At 39.5% G+C, this 21,111-nt stretch overlaps 1 protein-coding gene across 1 annotated transcript; it reads left to right on the forward strand.

The window, feature by feature from the left end:
• Window positions 1–2,759: 2,759 nt before the first annotated feature.
• On the forward strand, window positions 2,760–20,342 carry LOC309804637 (neuromedin-U receptor 2-like; the record flags this gene model as incomplete). Its single annotated transcript, XM_082622057.1, is given in 5 exon segments — window positions 2,760–3,605; window positions 3,609–3,626; window positions 10,310–10,394; window positions 16,743–16,868; window positions 20,047–20,342. Coding segments are annotated over 5 exon segments (1,221 nt in total). The 5' UTR covers window positions 2,760–2,909.
• Between the last annotated feature and the right edge of the window lie 769 nt (window positions 20,343–21,111).

Here is a 21,111-nt window from a genome sequence, read left to right on the forward strand (position 1 = left end):
ATTAGTCTAGGGGTGAGATGGTGGGAAATGAGAAAACTGTTATTAGCAGATGGGAGGATCCATATGGGGAGCTGGTAACTTGTCCTTTAGTTTATAGGTCTCAGGGACAGACAAGAGGAGTCACATGTAGATCTGATGGACAGAATACCATGTATCACCCAGAGTTCCTGGACTTTTAACTTAAAGCTGTGTCTGGATAGGCATGTTGAGGCATCTCTATTGGGGCAGGGAGAAGCGTATTTTTCCTGCAAGAAAGAACACAAGCTAAATCTTTGGTATCCAGAGGGGCAGAATGTACAGTCACTAATTCTGTTTGCCAAATACTGTTGGTTTGCTCTTCCTAAACACATGGTAAAATTGTTCTTCTTATCCTTTTGGGGGTTAGGAGTGGCCATGTCATTTGATTTGGCCTATGAAATGTGATTGGTTGTGATATTTGTCTTTTCCAGGAAGAAAATGCAAGAGCCAAGGTCCCCTTTGGGCATCTTCCTTTGGGGATTATGGAAGCATAGGTTGGAGCCTGCATCTCAATGTGAGAACAACGTATAACAGACGCTACAAGGCAACCCTGAATGGATAGGTAGAATAAGCAGGAAATAAACCTTTGCTTACTTTAATGCACTAAAATTTGGGAATTTTTGTTACTGAAACATAACTTAACCCAAATGCCTGATACACTATGTGAGCTTGAACAAGCCCTATAAGTGTGTGCCTCTGTTTCCTCACCCGTGATGCAGACATAAAAAAGAACCTACCTCATAGAATTATTGTAGAGACTGCATGTGCTATATATAAAATATTTACAATAGTGCCTAGGAAGAATAAGTGCCTAATAAATATTAGCTACTGTTTTTTTTTTTCAATTTGAAAGATTTTCACAGATGAAACTGGTACCCCCATATCACATCCCCTTGGCCCACCTGATTTCAGCCACAGAGGGTAGCCCTGTGTTTGCTCAGACTTACCTCTGTTGATAAATTCATGCTGCATTTCTATTGTCTGCCATAATATGGAAGCCTGTTCAATCTATGGGCAGAAACAGTCCAGAGACACTGGGGAGTTATTGGCCCCAGGAGCAACCCTCCTGCTCAAACCCCTCCAAAGATTTCTCTGCAGCTTGAATCAGATCCAAAGTCCCTGCATTTTGAATAAGATCCAAAGTCTATCAAATCCTAGAAAAATTTATATAATCTGGTCCCTTCCAGTCATTTCAGTCTAAACACTCATACTCTCCTGTCCACTCATTAAGTTCCAGCTATACTGGCCCTCTTGATGTTCCTGAAACACATCAGACTTGTTACTGCATCAGAACCTTTGCACTTGCTATAACTTTTGCTGGGAATACACTTCCCTCAGCTCTTTGATGCTTGACTTTTCATCTGACAGAACTCAGCCCAAATGACATCTCCTGAGATAAATTTTCTTTGACCATTCTTGATAAAAGAATGCCTCCAGGGCTTCCCTGGTGGCGCAGTGGTTGAGAATCTGCCTGCTAATGCAGGGGACACAGGTTCAAGCCCTGGCCTGGGAGGATCCCACATGCCGCGGAGCAACTAGGCCCGTGAGCCACAACTACTGAGCCTGCGCGTCTGGAGCCTGTGCTCCTCAACAAGAGAGGCCGCGATAGTGAGAGGCCCATGCACCGCGATGAAGAGTGGCCCCCGCTTGCCAGAACTAGAGAAAGCCCTCGCACAGAACTGAAGACCCAACACAGAAAAAATAAATAAATTAATTAATAAACTCCTAACCCCAACATCTTCAAAAAAAAAAAAAAAGTCAACCTGGAATCCATTTCAACATGGAATTGACAAATAACAATTCTCACCTGATACTAGTGATTCTTATTTAAAAAAAAAAAAAGAATGCCTCCAGTCTTATGTTTGTAGGTCCCTTATCCTTCTTTTTCTTTACAGCAAAAATTATGATCTGTAATTATATTAATTCATTAGTTTGCTTGTACATTTTCAGAATTCCCTATTATAAGAAAAGTTCCATGTAGGCAGAGACATTTTGCTGCTTGTTCGCTGATGTTTCTACAAAGTCTAGAACACTACCTGGTACACAGTAAATCCTCAAGAAGTATTTGTTGAATAAAATAGAATGAATGAATCTCCAATTTACAGATAAGGAAATGTGGTTCTGAGAGTTGGAGTCACTTTCCCAAAGTCTTACAGGGTTTCTACAGATGTTCCTGATTTTAAATCCTACTGACTTTTGCAACAGCAAGGTACTGTCTAAAGAGATTGAAGTGTCAGACAGCAGGCAGGGCGAGATGACATGCAGGTGTTGGATTCTATCGTGGACACAATCAAAACCCAAAAGGCATATTGATCACACTTTCCCCAGGGAGCCCTGAATTGCCAATGGAACAAGATAACTTGAGAAATCTATTGATCTCCCATTTTTGCTATGCTGTACAGGTGACAAGGATCAATGGAGATTTGTACTCTTCTACACATGACCTTGCGACCTAAATTTGTATTTCCACCCAGATTCCCAAAACTTTGCAAAATGCACAGCTCCGAGTGCCCACACCTTATTTAACTTAGTGTCACCGTCTGTGACAGCTCTGCTTTCCCAGCTCCTGTCAATTCAGAGAAACGTCTCCCCGTCCTCTCCTGCTTCCTGCACAGGAAGCTAGCACGCCCCACCCAGCTGTCCTCTTACTGAGCGTCTGACACACACATTGGCCCACAGCCCGCAGAGGGGCGGGGCTTCTGTCTCCGGTGGGGGGCTCTTCAGAAGAGATCTGAGGTCTGAGCAGCCCAACGCTGCTGAAGCACTAGCCCTCTCCCGGCCTCCTTCACTGAGCCTGTGCTTTCCTGCCTGCTTTCTCTTTCTTTTTCGGCTCAGCTTGGGACAGAGGATCATTCCAGAGGAGGCTCAGGTCTTGGATTTTAACGGCAGTGATGGAAAAACATGAGAATGTTTCCTGGACCTACCAAAAGGAACTGGAAGATCCATTCAAGAAATACCTGAACAACACTGATGACTACCTAGCTTTGCTCTGCGGGCCTCCACGCAGCCACCTCTTCCTGCCAGTGTCTGTGGTGTATACTCTGATTTTGGTGGTGGGGGTCGTTGGCAATCTCCTAGTGTGCCTGGTGATTCTTCGGCACCAGACTATGAAGACACCCACCAATTACTACCTCTTCAGCTTGGCTGTCTCCGACCTCCTGGTCCTGCTTCTCAGGATGCCCCTGGAAGTCTATGAGATGTGGCGCAACTACCCCTTCCTTTTGGGGCCCGTGGGCTGCTACTTCAAGATGGCCCTCTTTGAGACGGTGTGCTTCGCCTCCGTCCTCAGCATCACCACGGTCAGCGTGGAGCGATACGTGGCCATCCTCCACCCGTTCCGCGCCAAGCTGGAGAGCACCCGGCGGCGGGCCCTCCGAATCCTCGGCATCGTTTGGGGCTTCTCTGTTCTCTTCTCTCTGCCCAACACCAGTATCCATGGCATCAAGCTCCGCTACTTCCCCAATGGGTCCTTCGTCCCGGGCTCTGCCACCTGTACGATCATTAAGCCCATGTGGATCTACAGTTTCATTATCCAGGTCACCTCCTTCCTCTTCTGCATCCTCCCCATGATGGTCATCAGTGTCCTCTAGTACCTCATGGGGCTCAAAGTGAGTATCCAAGCTGGCTGCAACCGTTATGGCAGCATCCCTTCTTTTTTCTCTTACTCAAAGTTCCGAGAAACAATTAGAACTGGAGAAGTTCAGAATTGGAAGGGAGCATAGAGAAAAATAGGATGAGCTCAGAGGGGAAACTCGGAAGTTAAAGAACTGGATTCAAATTGGACAAAGAGTAACCACAACTATAACTCATTTCCTTTAACTCACCTTCCGTTGTTCTCCCCTCTATACCTGTGGTTCTCAAACCCAGGTGTTCCTACAAATCACCTGGAAACCTCACTATGGGTACCCATGGGCAGGTCGCTCCCTCCAGGAAAATCTGATTCAGTAGGTCTGAGGTTGAGCCTCATTTTAAATAGCACAAGGCAGCTGCCCATGGAGAGACTGTTTCACACCCTGCTGTCTCTTTCCTGCCCTCACCTGCTTTGCCTGCATTGAAATTTTCCTCTGCACCAACTTGGTCTGAGTGTAAAATAAACTATCTCTGCCTATTTTATACTCCAAGACAGATATAGTTTTAAAGTCAGACCCTTCTTTGTGGTTGCTTTGATCCTTTGGTTGAAATATCAGATTAAAATGTAAAAATATGGCCTAAGTGAGATCAACCTGGACTTCTTTTCAACAGGTGGAGACTGAGGGATGAGGAATTAAACAGAATACATAAAATAGATTAGAAGACAGTGTGAATAAGAGATAGCTGGAATTAATAGAATATTATTACTTAGTTTGCAACATTTTATAATTAGAGCTTTCTCTCCTGTGCTCATCATGGTAAACTGTTTTCTTTCTTTTCTCTTTCTTTCTTTCTCTTTCTTGCCTTTCTCTCTCTCTCTCTCTCTCTCTCTCTCTCTCTCTTCCTTCCTTCCTTTCTTCTTTCTTTCCTTTGTTTTCTTTCTTTTTCTTTTTTCCTGCATCTGAATTGTCTGAAACTGTTGTTTTGCTTTTGATGAAGGTAGGAGTGAGTCTCTATGATTCCTTTCCTGGCATATTCTGCAGCCAAATTCATAGAGATAAAATCTAACTATGACAATTTTATACCCATTTAATAGGTAGGTTGTGTAGGAAATAGTCATGAGACCACTCAGACTCCCAGGCCTGAAGCTCACATATAATATGCCTTTAGGCAAAGCCCCTTAATTCTTTCCTGGAGTTAGGTTTCACATTTATAAAATGAAAAGGTTACATCAGATCATATCTAAGGCTCCTGATAGCTCTAACAGCCTGTGATTCCTTAAAAAAAAAAAGGAAAGGAAAATCTGTGAGTGGGAGCAATGTGAATTATAAATGAAAGGAAAACAAAGCAGACATCACATTCACATCATATGTACCAAGATAGCTCTGATACCATGTATTATGTGATAATTAATATACTCTCATCTCAGTGCATCTCTGAGAAACGTGTGTGTCAGAAACGAGTGCTCCACAGGTGGTCCTTTCAAATAAATACTGTGCCTAAGCAGAGTGGCAACGTCTAAGGAGAAAGAATAGATTTTAAGTACAACAGATGTCTGGACACAGGAGTAAATCTAATCAGGCAGAGTTATGCCAGTCTCCTGGAGGGCTGGCCCCTATAATTCCCAGAGACAAGTGTCAACCCAGACTAGTTTACAGTCATCATGTCTTTAGAAAGCCCTGTGTATCCAACTGTGGCGGAAAGGACTTCTGCAGGATTCCAAATATCATGAGCCCTATGAGAAATATCCATCCCAAATTTATCAATACCATCTCTTCAAACAGCAAACAATCACTTGCCTTGGATCAATTTAGAGGAGATATTTAACTGTGAATAGGAAACACGTTTCCTCCTCCAAGCAATTAATTTAAGTGTCACTTTGTTTTGTTGTCATGAATCTATAGCTACCTTGTATCAGGAGCTAAGTGACAACTCAGACAACAGCTTAGAAACCACCCTAGTTTGCTTTGTGTGTTTAGTGCAACTTACAGCATCCTATTCTCAGGAAGGATGAGGTGTTACCCAGAGGACACCAGGAAAGGAACTATTGCTTAGAATGTCACTTCTGTAGTAACATTTAATTTAAAGACCTCTAGACTAGGAATGAGAAGTAGGCCTTAGTCTGTGGCATTGGTCTCAAGACCTTTGCACCTTCTGCTCTATTTTTGCCAGAAATGTTCCTTCTGTCTACTACCACAATTGTTTTTGCCTTTCTAACTCCCACTGATCCTTTAAATCATACTTCACTCACACTTCCTCCAGGAAGCTCTCCCTGATTCCCTAACTACCTGGTCCCTCTCTAGGTGCTCATGATTCTTAGCAATTTCCCATCATTGCATTTATCACAATTTATAATTCTATATTTGTGGGTTCCTTAACTTCTTCCTCTCCAACTCGACTGTAAGCTCAATGAATGAGTGAATGTGGCTAAATTATTTCCTTTATTGTTGGACTTCAGCTTCTCTACCTTCAAAATGGGAGACTTGGAAACATTGTCTCAAAAAGCCTTTTTGAGCTAAAAGATTTTTGAAGAGATTCAATCAATTCTGAGGAGTACTGATTCTCATGGCAAGTCGAAAGTTATGATTGACTGTGGGCCCCGTCACCTTCAGAAGGCAGAAAACCAAGACTGATGTAATCCCAGGACCAGGGAAGAAGGAGGGGAGCAATATGTATGCTCAAAGCTGAGCAATCAGAGCTGCTTCATCGTTACAGGACACAAGTGTCCACCGAGCTGCTCTCCAGGGTTCGAACATAATGGAGTTGGGAAACAGGCAATCCCAGGGCAAGTTCCTTCCCACCTGGGAAGCTCTCACCTAGTCCTTTTATCTCCCACATGCAGCATTAAAGCTTGAGCCGAAGCCGATGGATTATGAATTGTAGCAGAATTCAGCCAGGACAAACAGGGTTGGACTGTTTTTTTTTTTTTTTTTTAAATAAACAGATTTTGTTCAGATTATAGAGATATTTACACAAAAGCTATGATTATATCTTGGCATCCTAAAGCTATATAAATGAATCACAATCTATATAAATGAACAGCTGGTGAAATGATTTTAAGCAGTATAAACAACTGATCAGGATTATACGTCAATCTGAATGATAATCAACCTCACGTCTCCCCTTCACCTTTTATCTTACGTAAAAATAACTAAAAGGAGTGAGGTAGGAAGGGTTCTGAACTTCCTACAGAGTGATGACCATTTTCCTCTCCTATTTATGTAAGTTGACTTTTAAAGTGTTTAGGGGTGGGTGAGAATAATTAATGGATAAATATCTACTCTACCAAACATCTGAAGGGAAATGAAATTATTCAACAAGAAATAAAGCAGCATTTAATGTTGGCTAGACAAACAGTTTGGATTCTATTCTACTATGTCAACCCCTTCAAATTCTGCTGGAACAATGTATAATATGCATAAATATTCTGTTTCTGACTCTTCTTCTAGTTGGCTAGTTGTGTCACTGTAACCTAAGGAAGCTGAAATGTCATGATTCATAGACACATAATTTTTCTTTTCAGTGCAAACTAAACTGTACAAGAAGCCGGTTCATAAAAAGATTGTGTGCACCATTTGCTTGCTGTTTGATTTAAGGAAATTTTTCCCTGGGGTGGAGAAATCCCCAGTGAGAATTGTTAGAGCCACCGAAGAAGTGACTAACAGATCTTAAAAATCTTTCTTTGTTCTTGATTATGGACTGGAATCAAATAATGGAATAACTATCTTGTAATAAGGACAAAATTTTTTAAATGGTATGAAATCATTAGAACATAATTGTAGATGAGTTAGGAAGATGTGCAGTTTGATGCATTGCTCTAACCTTCAACACCAGTGGTTTTCTTCTCAGTGTATCTGGATGCTTCTTTGCATCAGCTCGAGTACAGCTTGTGGTGAATGGTACCATGAGAAGGAGAATTTCTAGAAGGGACTCAGTAATACACATGAGTGGGCCTACAACTATAAATAAATATTTCATAAAAATGCCTTTCAAGTAAACCCAGGACAATAATCAGAACCACAATATATGAAACTTTTTTTTTTTTTTTGGCCATGCTGTGCAGCTTGCAGGATCTCAGTCCCCCACCCAGGGAATGAACCCAGGCCATGGCAGTGAAAGCCCGGAATCCTAACCACTAAGCCACCAGGGAACTCCCAGAATCACATTCTATAACTTACTGAGTATCATGTGCCAGACATTGAGTTAAGAACTATACCTGCATTATTTTGTTTTACTATTATATTAATAACATCACCTTTAGTTCGCTCCCATTTATTCCTAATAACTGCACAATATTTTCCCCTATTTCGTTCAAGTTCTAGGTGACTCCAAAGGGTCAAATCTCACAGAACTTTAATCCCTCACTTTCTGAAGACACAGGTATATGTAGAGAACACCAATATATCCAAGAGACAGATGGCCAGTTTTGTTAATCATCCACATGGATACTTCAGGGCAGTGCAATGCTGAAAGCAACCTGACTTCTAGGAGCTTACATGTTTGTTAGAGACAGGATATTGATCTGTTGAACTTTGGAGGCAACTATTAATGATCTTTTCTTCCAAGTCTTATTTAATTTTAAATACCTTCTCTAAAATATTCTGTAGGGACTTCCCTGGTGGCACAGTGGTTAAGAATCCACCTGCCAATGCAGAGGACATGGGTTCAAGCCCTGGTCTGGGAAGATTCCACGTGCCGTGGAGCAACTAAGCCCACGAGCCATAGCCACTGAGCAGGTGTGCCACAACTACTGAAGCCCATGCACCTAGAGCCCGTGCTCAGCAACAAGAGAAGCCACTGCAATGAGAAGCCCATGCACTGCAACAAAGAGTAGCCCCCACTCGCCACAACTAGAGAAAAGCCTACATGCAACATGAAGACTCAATGCAGCCAAAAAGAATAAAATAAATAAATAAATTTATTAAAAATAAATAAATTAATTAAATATTCTGTAAAAATGCCATCTAGCCCAGGAAGCTCACTGCATCTTAGAGCATTCTGTTCCACTGTTGCACATAACCACACTAATTTCTTCTCTATCTTGAACTGAAATATGTCTCCCTATAATTCAATAAATTGATCCTAATCTACCCTGAGACTATATAAAGCAGGTTCAATTTTCCTTCCACTGATGGTCTTAGTTTGTCAAGACTTACTACATTGCTAATGAGGGAACTCCAACTCAATCTGACAAAATATGAAAGAGAGCATAGACCTGAAAAATCCAGAGGGAGAGCTGGCTCTTGGGGAAGATTAATCCAGTAAGACACACAATGTCAGCAAAGACTAACTTTATTTTTGTTTCTTTGATCTTCTTTCTATGGTATTGGTTTCAACCTCCAAATCTGCATAGCAGTCCACTGGTGGCTCTAAGCACATTCCTTATGGTGAGGAAAAAAACAAAAAGCTCCCTCTGGTAGTTCCACTAAAAGAGAAATGAAACTTTCATTCCTAAATGTATAAGCAAATATCTGAAATCTCATTGGTCTCAATTATCCAATCACTGTGACTGAAGGATAGCAGCTAAGTTATCTAGGGACTAAACCTGTATCTGGAGGTGGGATCATTCCCACCCCAATTAATGACTATGAAATGGAGAAGGAGTAAATCTACTAGGAAAATCAGGGCACGATTGGTAAGAGAAGAGGAGAATAAATGCTGGAGAGCCAATCGGCATATATATCTTCTAGATATATGATGGTAGTTTATCATGAGACCTTAAAGCTTTTTTTATCTGGCTGACTATCACCACAAATTAGGAACATATGAATTAAAGAGAAAAAATTCACAACTAGATGAATGATGTAGATCTTCAGTGGTATGTGAGTTCAGAGAAAGGAGAGGACAATGGGCTACAGTGGCCACAAAAGTCTTCCAGGAGTAGGTGGGACTTGAACTGGGCAAGAGAGATGGCATGTACAGGAAATGTTAATATTTGAAATTTTCAGATGCTACTTTAAGGATCACCATATCTTCCAACAAGGAAGAGTATATTTTAACATCTAAACTCAGAAACACATATACCCTTATGGGTAATATTTGTAAAGCAGAGTTTCCCAAATTGTGCTTCTCAAGATGGTACCAGGTGTTCCACTGAAATGCGTTGGGAAGAGTATTGTTTAGTCAAAGAAGCACTATCCCCTTTGAGGGTGGGAGATGTGGGATGTGCAAGGTAGGGGTGGAGGAAAGGTGACACATTGTCCCCCATGGAAATGTGTAAAGTCCATTAGCATTTTAAGGCTCTGAGAAGACCCAAAATAAAGACTATAAACTTCATGAAGCAGAAATAATACCTGTTTTTGTTTTCTACTGCCTACCCACCGCAAGGCAGAGGGATGTCATTCTAATAGATGTCTAATAATTATTGAATAAATGAATGGATGAATGAAAAAGCCTATCTAACATTTTTTAACTTCAAAATTTCTTATTTTTCATGGAATATCTATTAATATGCTACAAAACTAGGGTTCTACAGAGTAGCATAGGATAAATGGTTGCCTGGAACTTGGCCACAACCATCTATCCAGTTGAGTTAGGTGACCTTGATCCAACTCCACCTCCAACTTATTGTTAAACATATTCTTACATGTTAACAAATTCTTACATTTCTTTAAGTCCAGTTTTTTGTCTGCAAAATGAGTGTTAGAGTCACACTTCTCAGATCTTAATGGGAGGGGAAAATGTTTCCCTTTCTTTATATCTCTTTGCATTTCTCTTGCAGCTGAAGAAAGACCAACCCCTTGAAGCAGATGAAGTAACTGCAAATATTCAAAGACCATCCAGAAAATCAGTCACTAAAATGCTGTGTAAGACCTCCATTTTGTATTTTGCTTGTTTGTTAAAGTAAAGGAGTTATATTTGGTATTGATCAAGTACTGCTGGGATCTGGATCAAAATTCTTCTGAAGCACTGTGTCATGTTCTGATCTTCCATGGCTTCCAAGCACCTAGGACCTGTCTATTTTGTTCTATTTTCGTATTTTTTTTTTTTTTTTTGCGGTACGTGGGCCTCTCTCTGTTATGGCCTCTCCCGTTGCAGAGCACAGGCTCCGGACGTGCAGGCTCAGTGGCCATGGGTCACGGACCCAGCCACTCCGTGGCATGTGGGATCTTCCCAGACCGGGGCATGAACCTGTGTCCCCTGCATCGGCAGGCAGACTCTCAACCACTGCGCCACCAGGGAAGCCCTCTAGTGTGGTTTTTAAACCTCAGAATAGCACTCTAAATCACAACAATTGTAATACACTCTGTTCAATGCTTAGTAAATCATATCCACTCTAAGAGCCTTTAAGTATCTCTTTTCCCCCCTAAAATGAGCAGGTGGTTCTTAACCGATTTTGTGTTATGGGTTTCTTTAAAAATATTGTGGAAACAGTGAATTCTCTGCTCAGAAAGTGTACAAACGAACATACATCAAATGGTTTACAATCCATTTCAGGGGGATCCTGAACCCCCTGATACCCAAGTTTGGACTCCGTGGGATCTTTTACTTCCAGGATAAGGACTTCTGGCTAAGAATCCTTCTAAGTAGTCATTCCTGCTATGACATTGTATGATTTTATATAAACGGTGCACTCTTTTATATAGATAAGATATTTTAAAACACATCCAGGCACTGATCCACACTCTCCCAAAAGAATGTTATAAAAATATATGATCCAAAGACTACTAGAAGAGACAAAGAAGGACACTACATAATGATCAAGGGATTGATCCAAGAAGAAGATATAACAATTGTAAATATTTATGCACCAAACATAGGAGCACCTCAATACATAAGGCAAATACTAACAGCCATAAAAGGAGAAATCGACAGTAACACAATCATAGTAGGGGACTTTAACACCCCACTTTCACCAATGGACAGATCATCCAAAATGAAAATAAATAAGGAAACACAAGCTTTAAATGATACATTAAACAAGATGGACTTAATTGATATTTATAGGACATTCCATCCAAAAACAACAGAATACACATTTTTCTCAAGTGCTCATGGAACATTCTCCAGGATAGATCATATCTTGGGTCACAAATCAAGCCTTGGTAAATTTAAGAAAATTGAAATTGTATCAAGTACCTTTTCCGACCACAATGCTATGAGACTAGATATCAATTACAGGAAAAGAGCTGTAAAAAATAGAAACACATGGAGGCTAAACAATACACTACTTAACAACGAAGTGATCACTGAAGAAATCAAAGAGGAAATAAAAAAATACCTAGAAACAAATGACAATGGAGACACGACGACCCAAAACCTATGGGATGCAGCAAAAGCAGTTCTAAGAGGGAAGTTTATAGCAATACAATCCCACCTTAAGAAACAGGAAACATCTCGAATAAACAACCTAACCTTGCACCTAAAGCAATTAGAGAAAGAAGAACAAAAACATCCCAAAGTTAGCAGAAGGAAAGAAATCATAAAAATCAGATCAGAAATAAATGAAAAAGAAATGAAGGAAACGATAGCAAAGATCAATAAAACTAAAAGCTGGTTCTTTGAGAAGATAAACAAAATTGATAAACCATTAGCCAGACTCATCAAGAAAAAAAGGGAGAAGACTCAAATCAATAGAATTAGAAATGAAAAAGGAGAAGTAACAACTGACGCTGCAGAAATAAAAAAGATCATGAGAGATTACTACAAGCAACTCTATGCCAATAAAATGGACAACCTGGAAGAAATGGACAAATTCTTAGAAAGGCACAACCTGCCAAGACTGAATCAGGAAGAAATAGAAAATATGAACAGACCAATCACAAGCACTGAAATTGAAACTGTGATAAAATATCTTCCAACACACAAAAGCCCAGGACCAGATGGCTTCACAGGCGAATTCTATCAAGCATTTAGAGAAGAGCTAACACCTAACCTTCTGAAACTCTTCCAAAATATAGCAGAGGGAGGAACACTCCCAAACTCATTCTACGAGGCCACCATCACCTTGATACCCAAACCAGACAAGGATGTCACAAAGAAAGAAAACTACAGGCCAATATCACTGATGAACATAGATGCAAAAATCCTCAACAAAATACTAGCAAACAGAATCCAACAGCACATTAAAAGGATCATACACCATGATCAAGTGGGGTTTTTTTCCAGGAATGCAAGGATTCTTCAATATACGCAAATCAATCAACGTGATAAACCATATTAACAAATTGAAGGAGAAAAACCATATGATCATCTCAATAGATGCAGAGAAAGCTTTCGACAAAATTCAACACCCATTTATGATAAAAACCCTGCAGAAAGTAGGCATAGAGGGAACTTTCCTCAACATAATAAAGGCCATATATGACAAACCCACAGCCAGCATCGTCCTCAATGGTGAAAAACTGAAACCATTTCCACTAAGATCAGGAACAAGACAAGGTTGCCCACTCTCACCACTCTTATTCAACCTAGTTTTGGAAGTTTTAGCCACAGCAATCAGAGAAGAAAAGGAAATAAAAGGAATCCAAATCAGAAAAGAAGAAGTAAAGCTGTCACTGTTTGCAGATGACATGATACTATACGTAGAGAATCCTAAAGATGCTACCAGAAAACTACTAGAGCTAATCAATGAATTTGGTAAAGTAGCAGGATACAAAATTAATGCACAGAAATCTCTGGCATTCCTATATACTAATGATGAAAAATCTGAAAGTGAAATCAAGGAAATACTCACATTTACCATTGCAACAAAAAGAATAAAATATCTAGGAATAAACCTACCTAAGGAGACAAAAGACCTGTATGCAGAAAATTATAAGACACTGATGAAAGAAATTAAAGATGATACAAATAGATGGAGAGATGTACCATGTTCTTGGATTGGAAGAATCAACATTGTGAAAATGACTCTACTACCCAAAGCAATCTACAGGTTCAATGCAATCCCTATCAAACTACCACTGGCATTTTTCACAGAACTAGAACAAAAAATTTCACAATTTGTATGGAAACACAAAAGACCCCGAATAGCCAAAGCAATCTTGAGAACGAAAAATGGAGCTGGAGGAATCAGGCTCCCTGACTTCAGACTATACTACAAAGCTACAGTAATCAAGACAGTATGGTACTGGCACAAAAACAGAAAGATAGATCAATGGAACAGGATAGAAAGCCCAGAGTTAAACGCACGGACATATGGTCACCTTATCTTTGATAAAGGAGGCAGGAATGTACAGTGGAGAAAGGACAGTCTCTTCAATAAGTGGTGCTGGGAAAACTGGATAGGGACATGTAAAAGTATGAGATTAGATCACTCCCTAACACCATACACAAAAATAAGCTCAAAATGGGTTAAAGACCTAAATGTAAGGCCAGACACTATCAAACTCTTAGAGGAAAACATAGGCAGAACACTCTAGGACATAAATCACAGCAAGATCCTTTTTGACCCACCTCCTAGAGAAATGGAAATAAAGACAAAAATAAACACATGGGACCTAATGAAACTTAAAAGCTTTTGCACAGCAAAGGAAACCATAAAGAAGACCAAAAGACAACCCTCAGAATGGGAGAAAATATTTGCAAATGAAGCAACTGACAAAGGATTAATCTCCAAAATTTATAAGCAGCTCATGCAGCTCAATAACAAAAAAACAAACAACCCAATCCAAAAATGGGCAGAAGACCTAAATAGACATTTCTCCACAGAAGATATACAGACTGCCAACAAACACATGAAAGGATGCTCAACATCTTTACTCATTAGAGAAATGCAAATCAAAACTACCATGAGATATCATCTCACACCAGTCAGAATGGCCATCATCAAAAAATCTAGAAACAATAAATGCTGGAGAGGGTGTGGAAAAAAGGGAACACTCTTGCACTGCTGGTGGGAATGTGAATTGGTACAGCCGCTATGGAGAACGGTATGGAGGTTCTTAAAAAACTACAAATAAAACTACCATATGACCCAGCAATCCCACTACTGGGCATATACCCTGAGAAAACCATAATTCAAAAAGAGACATGTACCAAAATGTTCATAGCAGCCCTATTTACAATAGCCCGGAGATGGAAACAACCTAAGTGTCCATCATCGGATGAATGGATAAAGAAGATGTGGCACATATATACAATGGAATATTACTCAGCCATAAAAAGAAATGAAATTGAGCTATTTGTAATGAGGTGGATAGACCTAGAGTCTGTCATACAGAGTGAAGTAAGTCAGAAAGAGAAAGACAAGTACTGTATGCTAACACATATATATGGAATTTAAGAAAAAAAAATGTCATGAAGAACATAGGGGTAAGACAGGAATAAAGACACAGACCTACTAGAGAATGGACTTGAAGATATGGGGAGGGGGAAGGGTAAGCTGTGACAAAGTGAAAGAGCAGCATGGACATATATACACTACCAAACGTAAGGTAGATAGCTAGTGGGAAGCAGCCGCATAGCACAGGGAGATCAGCTCGGTGCTTTGTGACCGCCTGGAGGGGTGGGATAGGGAGGGTGGGAGGGAGACGCAAAAGGGAGGGGATATGGGAACATATGTATATGTATAACTGATTAAATTTGTTATAAAGCAAAAAATAAAAAAAAATATATGATCCAACTGGTCTAATGAGATACCAATCAATTAGAGAAAGGAGGTTTATAATATACTTTCCAAGTCACAGCGTGAAAGTTGGAAGAAACAAATCCTGCAGGCGAATATGCATATGAAACACTCACTGTAACTACGTGATGTCTATGAACCAAAAAAAAAAAAAAAAAAAAATACAAACCCAGAAACCTCTGAGGTCACTGTATGTCTCTTCAACTCTACTAATCACCTTCTTGAAACTTTTTAGCCCCTGTTAGCACCTGACTTTCCCTAAGAAATCTAGTGTCTTCAATATTTCTCCCCAATTCTCTTTGATCATAATCTCTCTGATCATAATCTCTCACAAAAGGACATGAAGTGTACTCACATTAAAGTCACAATGATAAAATATACTGTGAACTATTTGCCTTTGGGGACAGAGAGTTTAATTATAACACGAATTAAATTTTTAACTAGAGGGAATTGTAGGCAGTAGTAAGCAGATTAGGGACTTTTTCTTGGGAGGTAAATTCAGAAGAATCTTCCAGATATTCCTGAAACCACATCATGCAGGCAGACAACTTACTCTGAGTATTTTAATGCCAACAGGAAACATATGTACTATTTACTATGCAAAACATCAAATGTGCTCTTGAGTACAGAGAATTGTAAAATGAACACCAAAATACCCATCACCCAGCTTTAAAAGTTATCAGCTCATAGCTCATCTTGTTTCCTCTATATCCCTGTCTCTCCTTTAGCCCCTACTAGATTATTTTGAGGTAAATCTCAAGCCTCGAAAGGAAAGGAAAGGAAAGTATTTTACAAATTCAAGAGAGAAAAAAACATACATGTTTATTTTTCTGGAGAATAAATGCCCCTTAAGGAAACTATGGTAGCACCAATCTCTGTCTTGGAAGATGAAAATAAGAAATTGGAAGGTGCAACTTCCTGTAAATCTGTAATCATTTCAAAATAAATGTAAAAACAAACATAAAGGAAGTGGAAGGAATTCCGTGCTCTAGCAATTTATAATATAATAGACACATCCCCATTGCAGTCCTAAGATGCTTGTATTATGCTCATGGTTGTTCGACCTTTCTCTTTCCCTTGGTGACTTACAGAATTTTAAATGATTAAAATCATAGAAACTTCTGATTTTTTTCTAGAAAAACAAGATAAATTCATACTATACTTCATAGTTTGTTATTAATCTATAACTTTAAAGAACACCAAATTGCTTGAACACAAACATTTTACTTATATATCCAGTTTATGTGATTCCAACAGTCTACTTGCAACATAATTTATTTTCCACAATAGAATGTTTTCAGAACTTTGAATACATTCAATACTATTCTAAATATCCTGAAGGAAACTTACATTACACAAGAAATCGTTTACAACCATATGGACAACTGATTCGCAATCCTATAAACTTCATTCTTATGTTTACATATTCTATGTAGAGTCTCTTTAGGATCTAGTTGGCCTTTAGCAATTATAACTTAACAAAGATGGAGGGGAAATGCTAGAAGGAATGGATGAACTCAGTGTGGGCACTGTATACCTATTCTCGCTTTGACTGCCATTAATTCTCCCCTTCATCATCCTTTTCCAGTTGCCTTGGTCTTAGTGTTTGCTATCTGTTGGGCCCCATTCCACATTGACTGGCTCTTCTTCAGCTTTGTGGAGGAGTGGACTGAATCCCTGGCTGCTGTGTTCAATCTCATCCATGTGGTATCAGGTAAAATTTAGCTCGTTTGGGTGTATCACAGGTATCCAGGTAACTGCAACTTCTTCATCTTGCTTAGAGCAGTAGGTTCTATTTGTATATACCAATTTCTCATGGGGATCTGCCATACTGTAATGAAGACACTAGATTTTTATTTTATTTAAGTATTGATTAGGTATGTTATAGGTTCAAAAGAAATACGCCATATTACTATTTGAGACACTACTTTATGAAAGACGTCAACTCTAAGCTTGATGATTACAGCAGGAAAATGGTCAAAGGAATGATTCCTTTGGTTTTCCTTTCAATGGCCATGTGATTTAATTGGTTCTTATTTATTAAACATCCATGTCCCTGAAATCCTGTATTGTCTTCAGCAAGTGTTAGACCCTCATGAAAGTCAGCCAAAGGGTATTCATGGGGCCTCAACGTCTGCTTTTAGGCTACTTTAATGCTGCTTGTTAAGGACACCGCAGAATATGAGAGAGAGTGGTTGAAAGGTTACTAAATCAGGGGACCTGGATTTGTATCTCAATACCACCATTTATATTCTGAGTGATACGGAGAATATGGATTCCTTCTTGCCAAAGTTTCCTCAACTGTAAGGTGGCAATAATGCCTGCTCTATATACAACACAGGCTGATGGTAAGAAGCAAATAAAATAATTGCTATTGAAGAACTTTCTAAGCTGTAAAATGCTGTAGCCTATCTTCTACAACCATCACAAGTTTGTAAAGTAGATATTATCATCAACATTTTATGGTTAAAAAACAGTTCTACAAAGAAGAAATGACTTGTCCAAAGACACTCAGTTGGCAAATGGTAAAAACAAGGTTCAAGCCTGAGTCACCTAACTTCAAGTTCAGGGTTCTTTCCTCTAAAATGGAGCAAAGAATGGCCACCTGAGTCTTTCTTTCTCAGTCAGTGTAACTATTAGTCTTAGGGTCACACCGCTTCTATCCCTCTACCTCTGCTAGTCACTGGATGGTTCTATGGGCTCTTTATCAAAGACATCATTAAGGAAGAAAGATAAGATCAATTTATGCAAGTTAAGCTCCAGATGTGCACAGAACAAAAACAATAGCATTCATATGCATACTGAATACCATATATATTATCTATTTTCTACAACCATCTTTTTGGTACTCAGCAGGGCTTGTGTACAGTTTATACCTGGACATTAGGACTTTCCTCCATGTTAAACTATTTATTATTCTGGACAAAAAAATCAAAACTGTTTATAGCTCTGATCTTTGTGGTTAGTCTGAGAAAATGGGAGTGTTTAAATAATATATACACTACTATATATAAAATAGATAACAAATAAGGACCTACTGTATAGCACAGGGAATTCTACTCAATACTAGAGTGGATATATGTATATGTATAACTGATTCACTTTGTTGCACACCTGAAACTAACACAACATTTTAAATCAACTATACTCTAATAAATTTTTTTAATAAAATAAAATAACTTATTCTTTAAAAAAATTGGAAAACATACAAGATCACATGAGGCTTGATCTACACTTCTCCAGAGGCATCAAGACAACCAATTCAAGATTCCCAAGTTGTGCATTTACAATAACATTTTCCTGTTAAGATGTAATTTCTCCCTTCCCCACCTTGCCAACCAGATGATGTCTAAACCTCTTAAATGCTACCCCAGAAATGGCCCCAACTTGCCTTCTGACCCTCTAGTTATAGTATTTTCATTCATAAACCATGTATTGAATGCTTGTCAAACTGGTGAATCAGGGATTTCTGCACGTTCTGCATTATTCTTGCACAATAATCATTCTATAGCACACTGGTGCATGCTAAGCCTCCTACTTGCAGCACTCTCTCCTCTCTACTTGCATCACTCTCTCCTCCCTTCCCCAAGATCTCCTACCCATTTCATGGTCTCTCTAGAGTCCAATCACCCCCATTAAATTTGTCATGACCATTAGAGTTCTTGTGTTTATGCCATTATGTGAATTTCCATAGCATGACTGTTGGTATCTCTTTTCTTAACAGATACTGTTTGGTATCATCCTTTTGTTAATTACTGAAGTTAGGCATAAATCTTGTTCTGCAATATTATTCCAAGTCCTTGGAGAACAAAGTCTAAATCCACTACCTTCCAATGTGTCTCAAAGTTCAATGAGTTCAATCAGTATTTCTTTATTGAACAAATTAACAGTCTATAGAAATATTCCCCTCCTACACTCCTCCCTGCCCAATTCTGTCCACAGGGCATATGGCACTCTGAATGTCCTGAACTATATAAATGAGGACAACAATGAATGTGTTGAGGACAGCACCTATCGCTTGTTTTATATTCTTATTCTCAGCCCTTCTGTAGACAGTATCTCACTTTAATCCTCACAATAATCCAGGGAGGTGAGTTAAAAAGGTGTTATCATTCCCAGTTTACAGAGAAAAAGAAATTGAACTGCCAGTTCTGTCCAGGGTCACAGAATAAGCAAAGGCCAAGATCAGAAACGAAGTCCTCTGATTCTCAACCTTAGGCTCCCCTTTTGCCTTGAGAAAATAGAATAGAATGTGGTAATAAAGGAAAAGTGTATATCAACCAAGAAAATGCCAGTGTGCAAGACATTTGGTGGAGAAAACAAATGGAAAAATACAAATATTCAATAAGGTTGGAAATAAGGTGGGAAGAGCCATCAAGGGGAAAGGCTAGGTAGGGAAAGGACATTGGGGAGTACTTCTTTGAAGAGATATTTAGCATTTTAAGGACTCTCAGCAGAGACTATGCCTCGACTGATTTACTATTCCTCCATTACCTGCAGTTTCAAATTATAGATTTAAGTAAAACTCCAATGAGATAAGAAAACATCTCTCTTTCCTCTGATACTTAAGCACCTCTCGTTAATGCTATGGGAACATGTTCTTTGATTAAACGAGTTGGCATCAAAGGAAGTTGCCAAACATCTCAGAGAGATCCCATGCGAGCCTCAATTTTTCCAAGACTCTTTAATCTTCCTGGGTTTGAATCCTAAGTACACAGCTGGTAGATCTGTTCAGAGTATTTTGTATTCTCAATTAGAGTCTTATGTATATTATAACTTCCAAACGAGGCAATCAAAGGGATTCAAGACCTTTGTTAAATATTTATGCTTCTCCCTGTCGTACCTCTCCCCCAGTTTCTCCTTGGCATGTCTCTTAATCCCCTGCATTCCAGGTGTCTTCTTCTACCTGAGCTCAGCTGTCAACCCCATTATCTACAACCTACTCTCTCGCCGTTTCCGAGCAGCATTCCGTAATGCGATCACTCCTTCCTGCAAACAGTGGCACTCCCAGAACCACCCACAGGGGCCATCTGTGCAGCAGAACATCTTCCTGACAGAATGTCACCTTGTGGAGCTGACTGAAGATGTGGGTCCCCAGTTCCCTTGTCAGCTGTCCATCTGCAGCTCTCACTTCCCCACAGCCCTCTGTACTGGACAGGCACTAAGAAACAAACTCTCAAAGAGTTGACATTCCTCTATGGCTCCACACTAGATGGAGGGACATCCCATAATTTACGCCTTCCTATATGATATTAAGGAGGTAAAATGACCCTTAGAACTTATATATCCAATTCTAGTTTTTCTTTTTTTAACAAATGTGAAAATTGCTACTTAAATCTAGATCTAAAACCCAGAACCTCCTGATTTTTAGTTAGCTTTCCACTATCTTAACTGCTTCATGCCCCTTTACTAGTTCATGAAAAGAACATGACTAGCAAAGCATGGCACCTATACTTTGAGTCATTTCCACTATTGGGAATGGTGTGTTCTGTTATTCACACTTTGAATCAGGCTGTCTTTCTTACAACCAGTGGTTCCTGTGAGACACAGAGGGAGACATGGAGAAGCTGTTTATATGATTTGAGGGGTCCATGCCAGTTCTTCCATAGCAAGCTGTTTACCCTACTGCCTCATATTGTGCCATTATAATGTGATTCTTTGGAGTCCTGAAGCCTTTGACTTTAAGAGTCCTCCTGATAACACAGGAATGCTCCTCAGAACTATTATTCCCACTGTTCCAATCCCCAAGTCATTCTCAGACATTCCTCACCAGGGGTGGAATTAGATACAAGTTCTGAAGAATGGGAAGAGGGAGAAGGCTATGGTGGAAGGTCCAAAGAATCAAACCATACCAAACATAAACTTAGTTGTTTCATAATTTGGTCTAGACTTGGATTTCTAATAACTTACGCCATAAGTAGACAGAGGTACGTCTACTGTCTCAGAACAGAGACAAG

This window comes from Mesoplodon mirus (genome assembly GCF_964341445.2).
Source record: "Mesoplodon mirus genome assembly, chromosome: 5".
NCBI lineage: Eukaryota > Metazoa > Chordata > Mammalia > Artiodactyla > Ziphiidae > Mesoplodon > Mesoplodon mirus.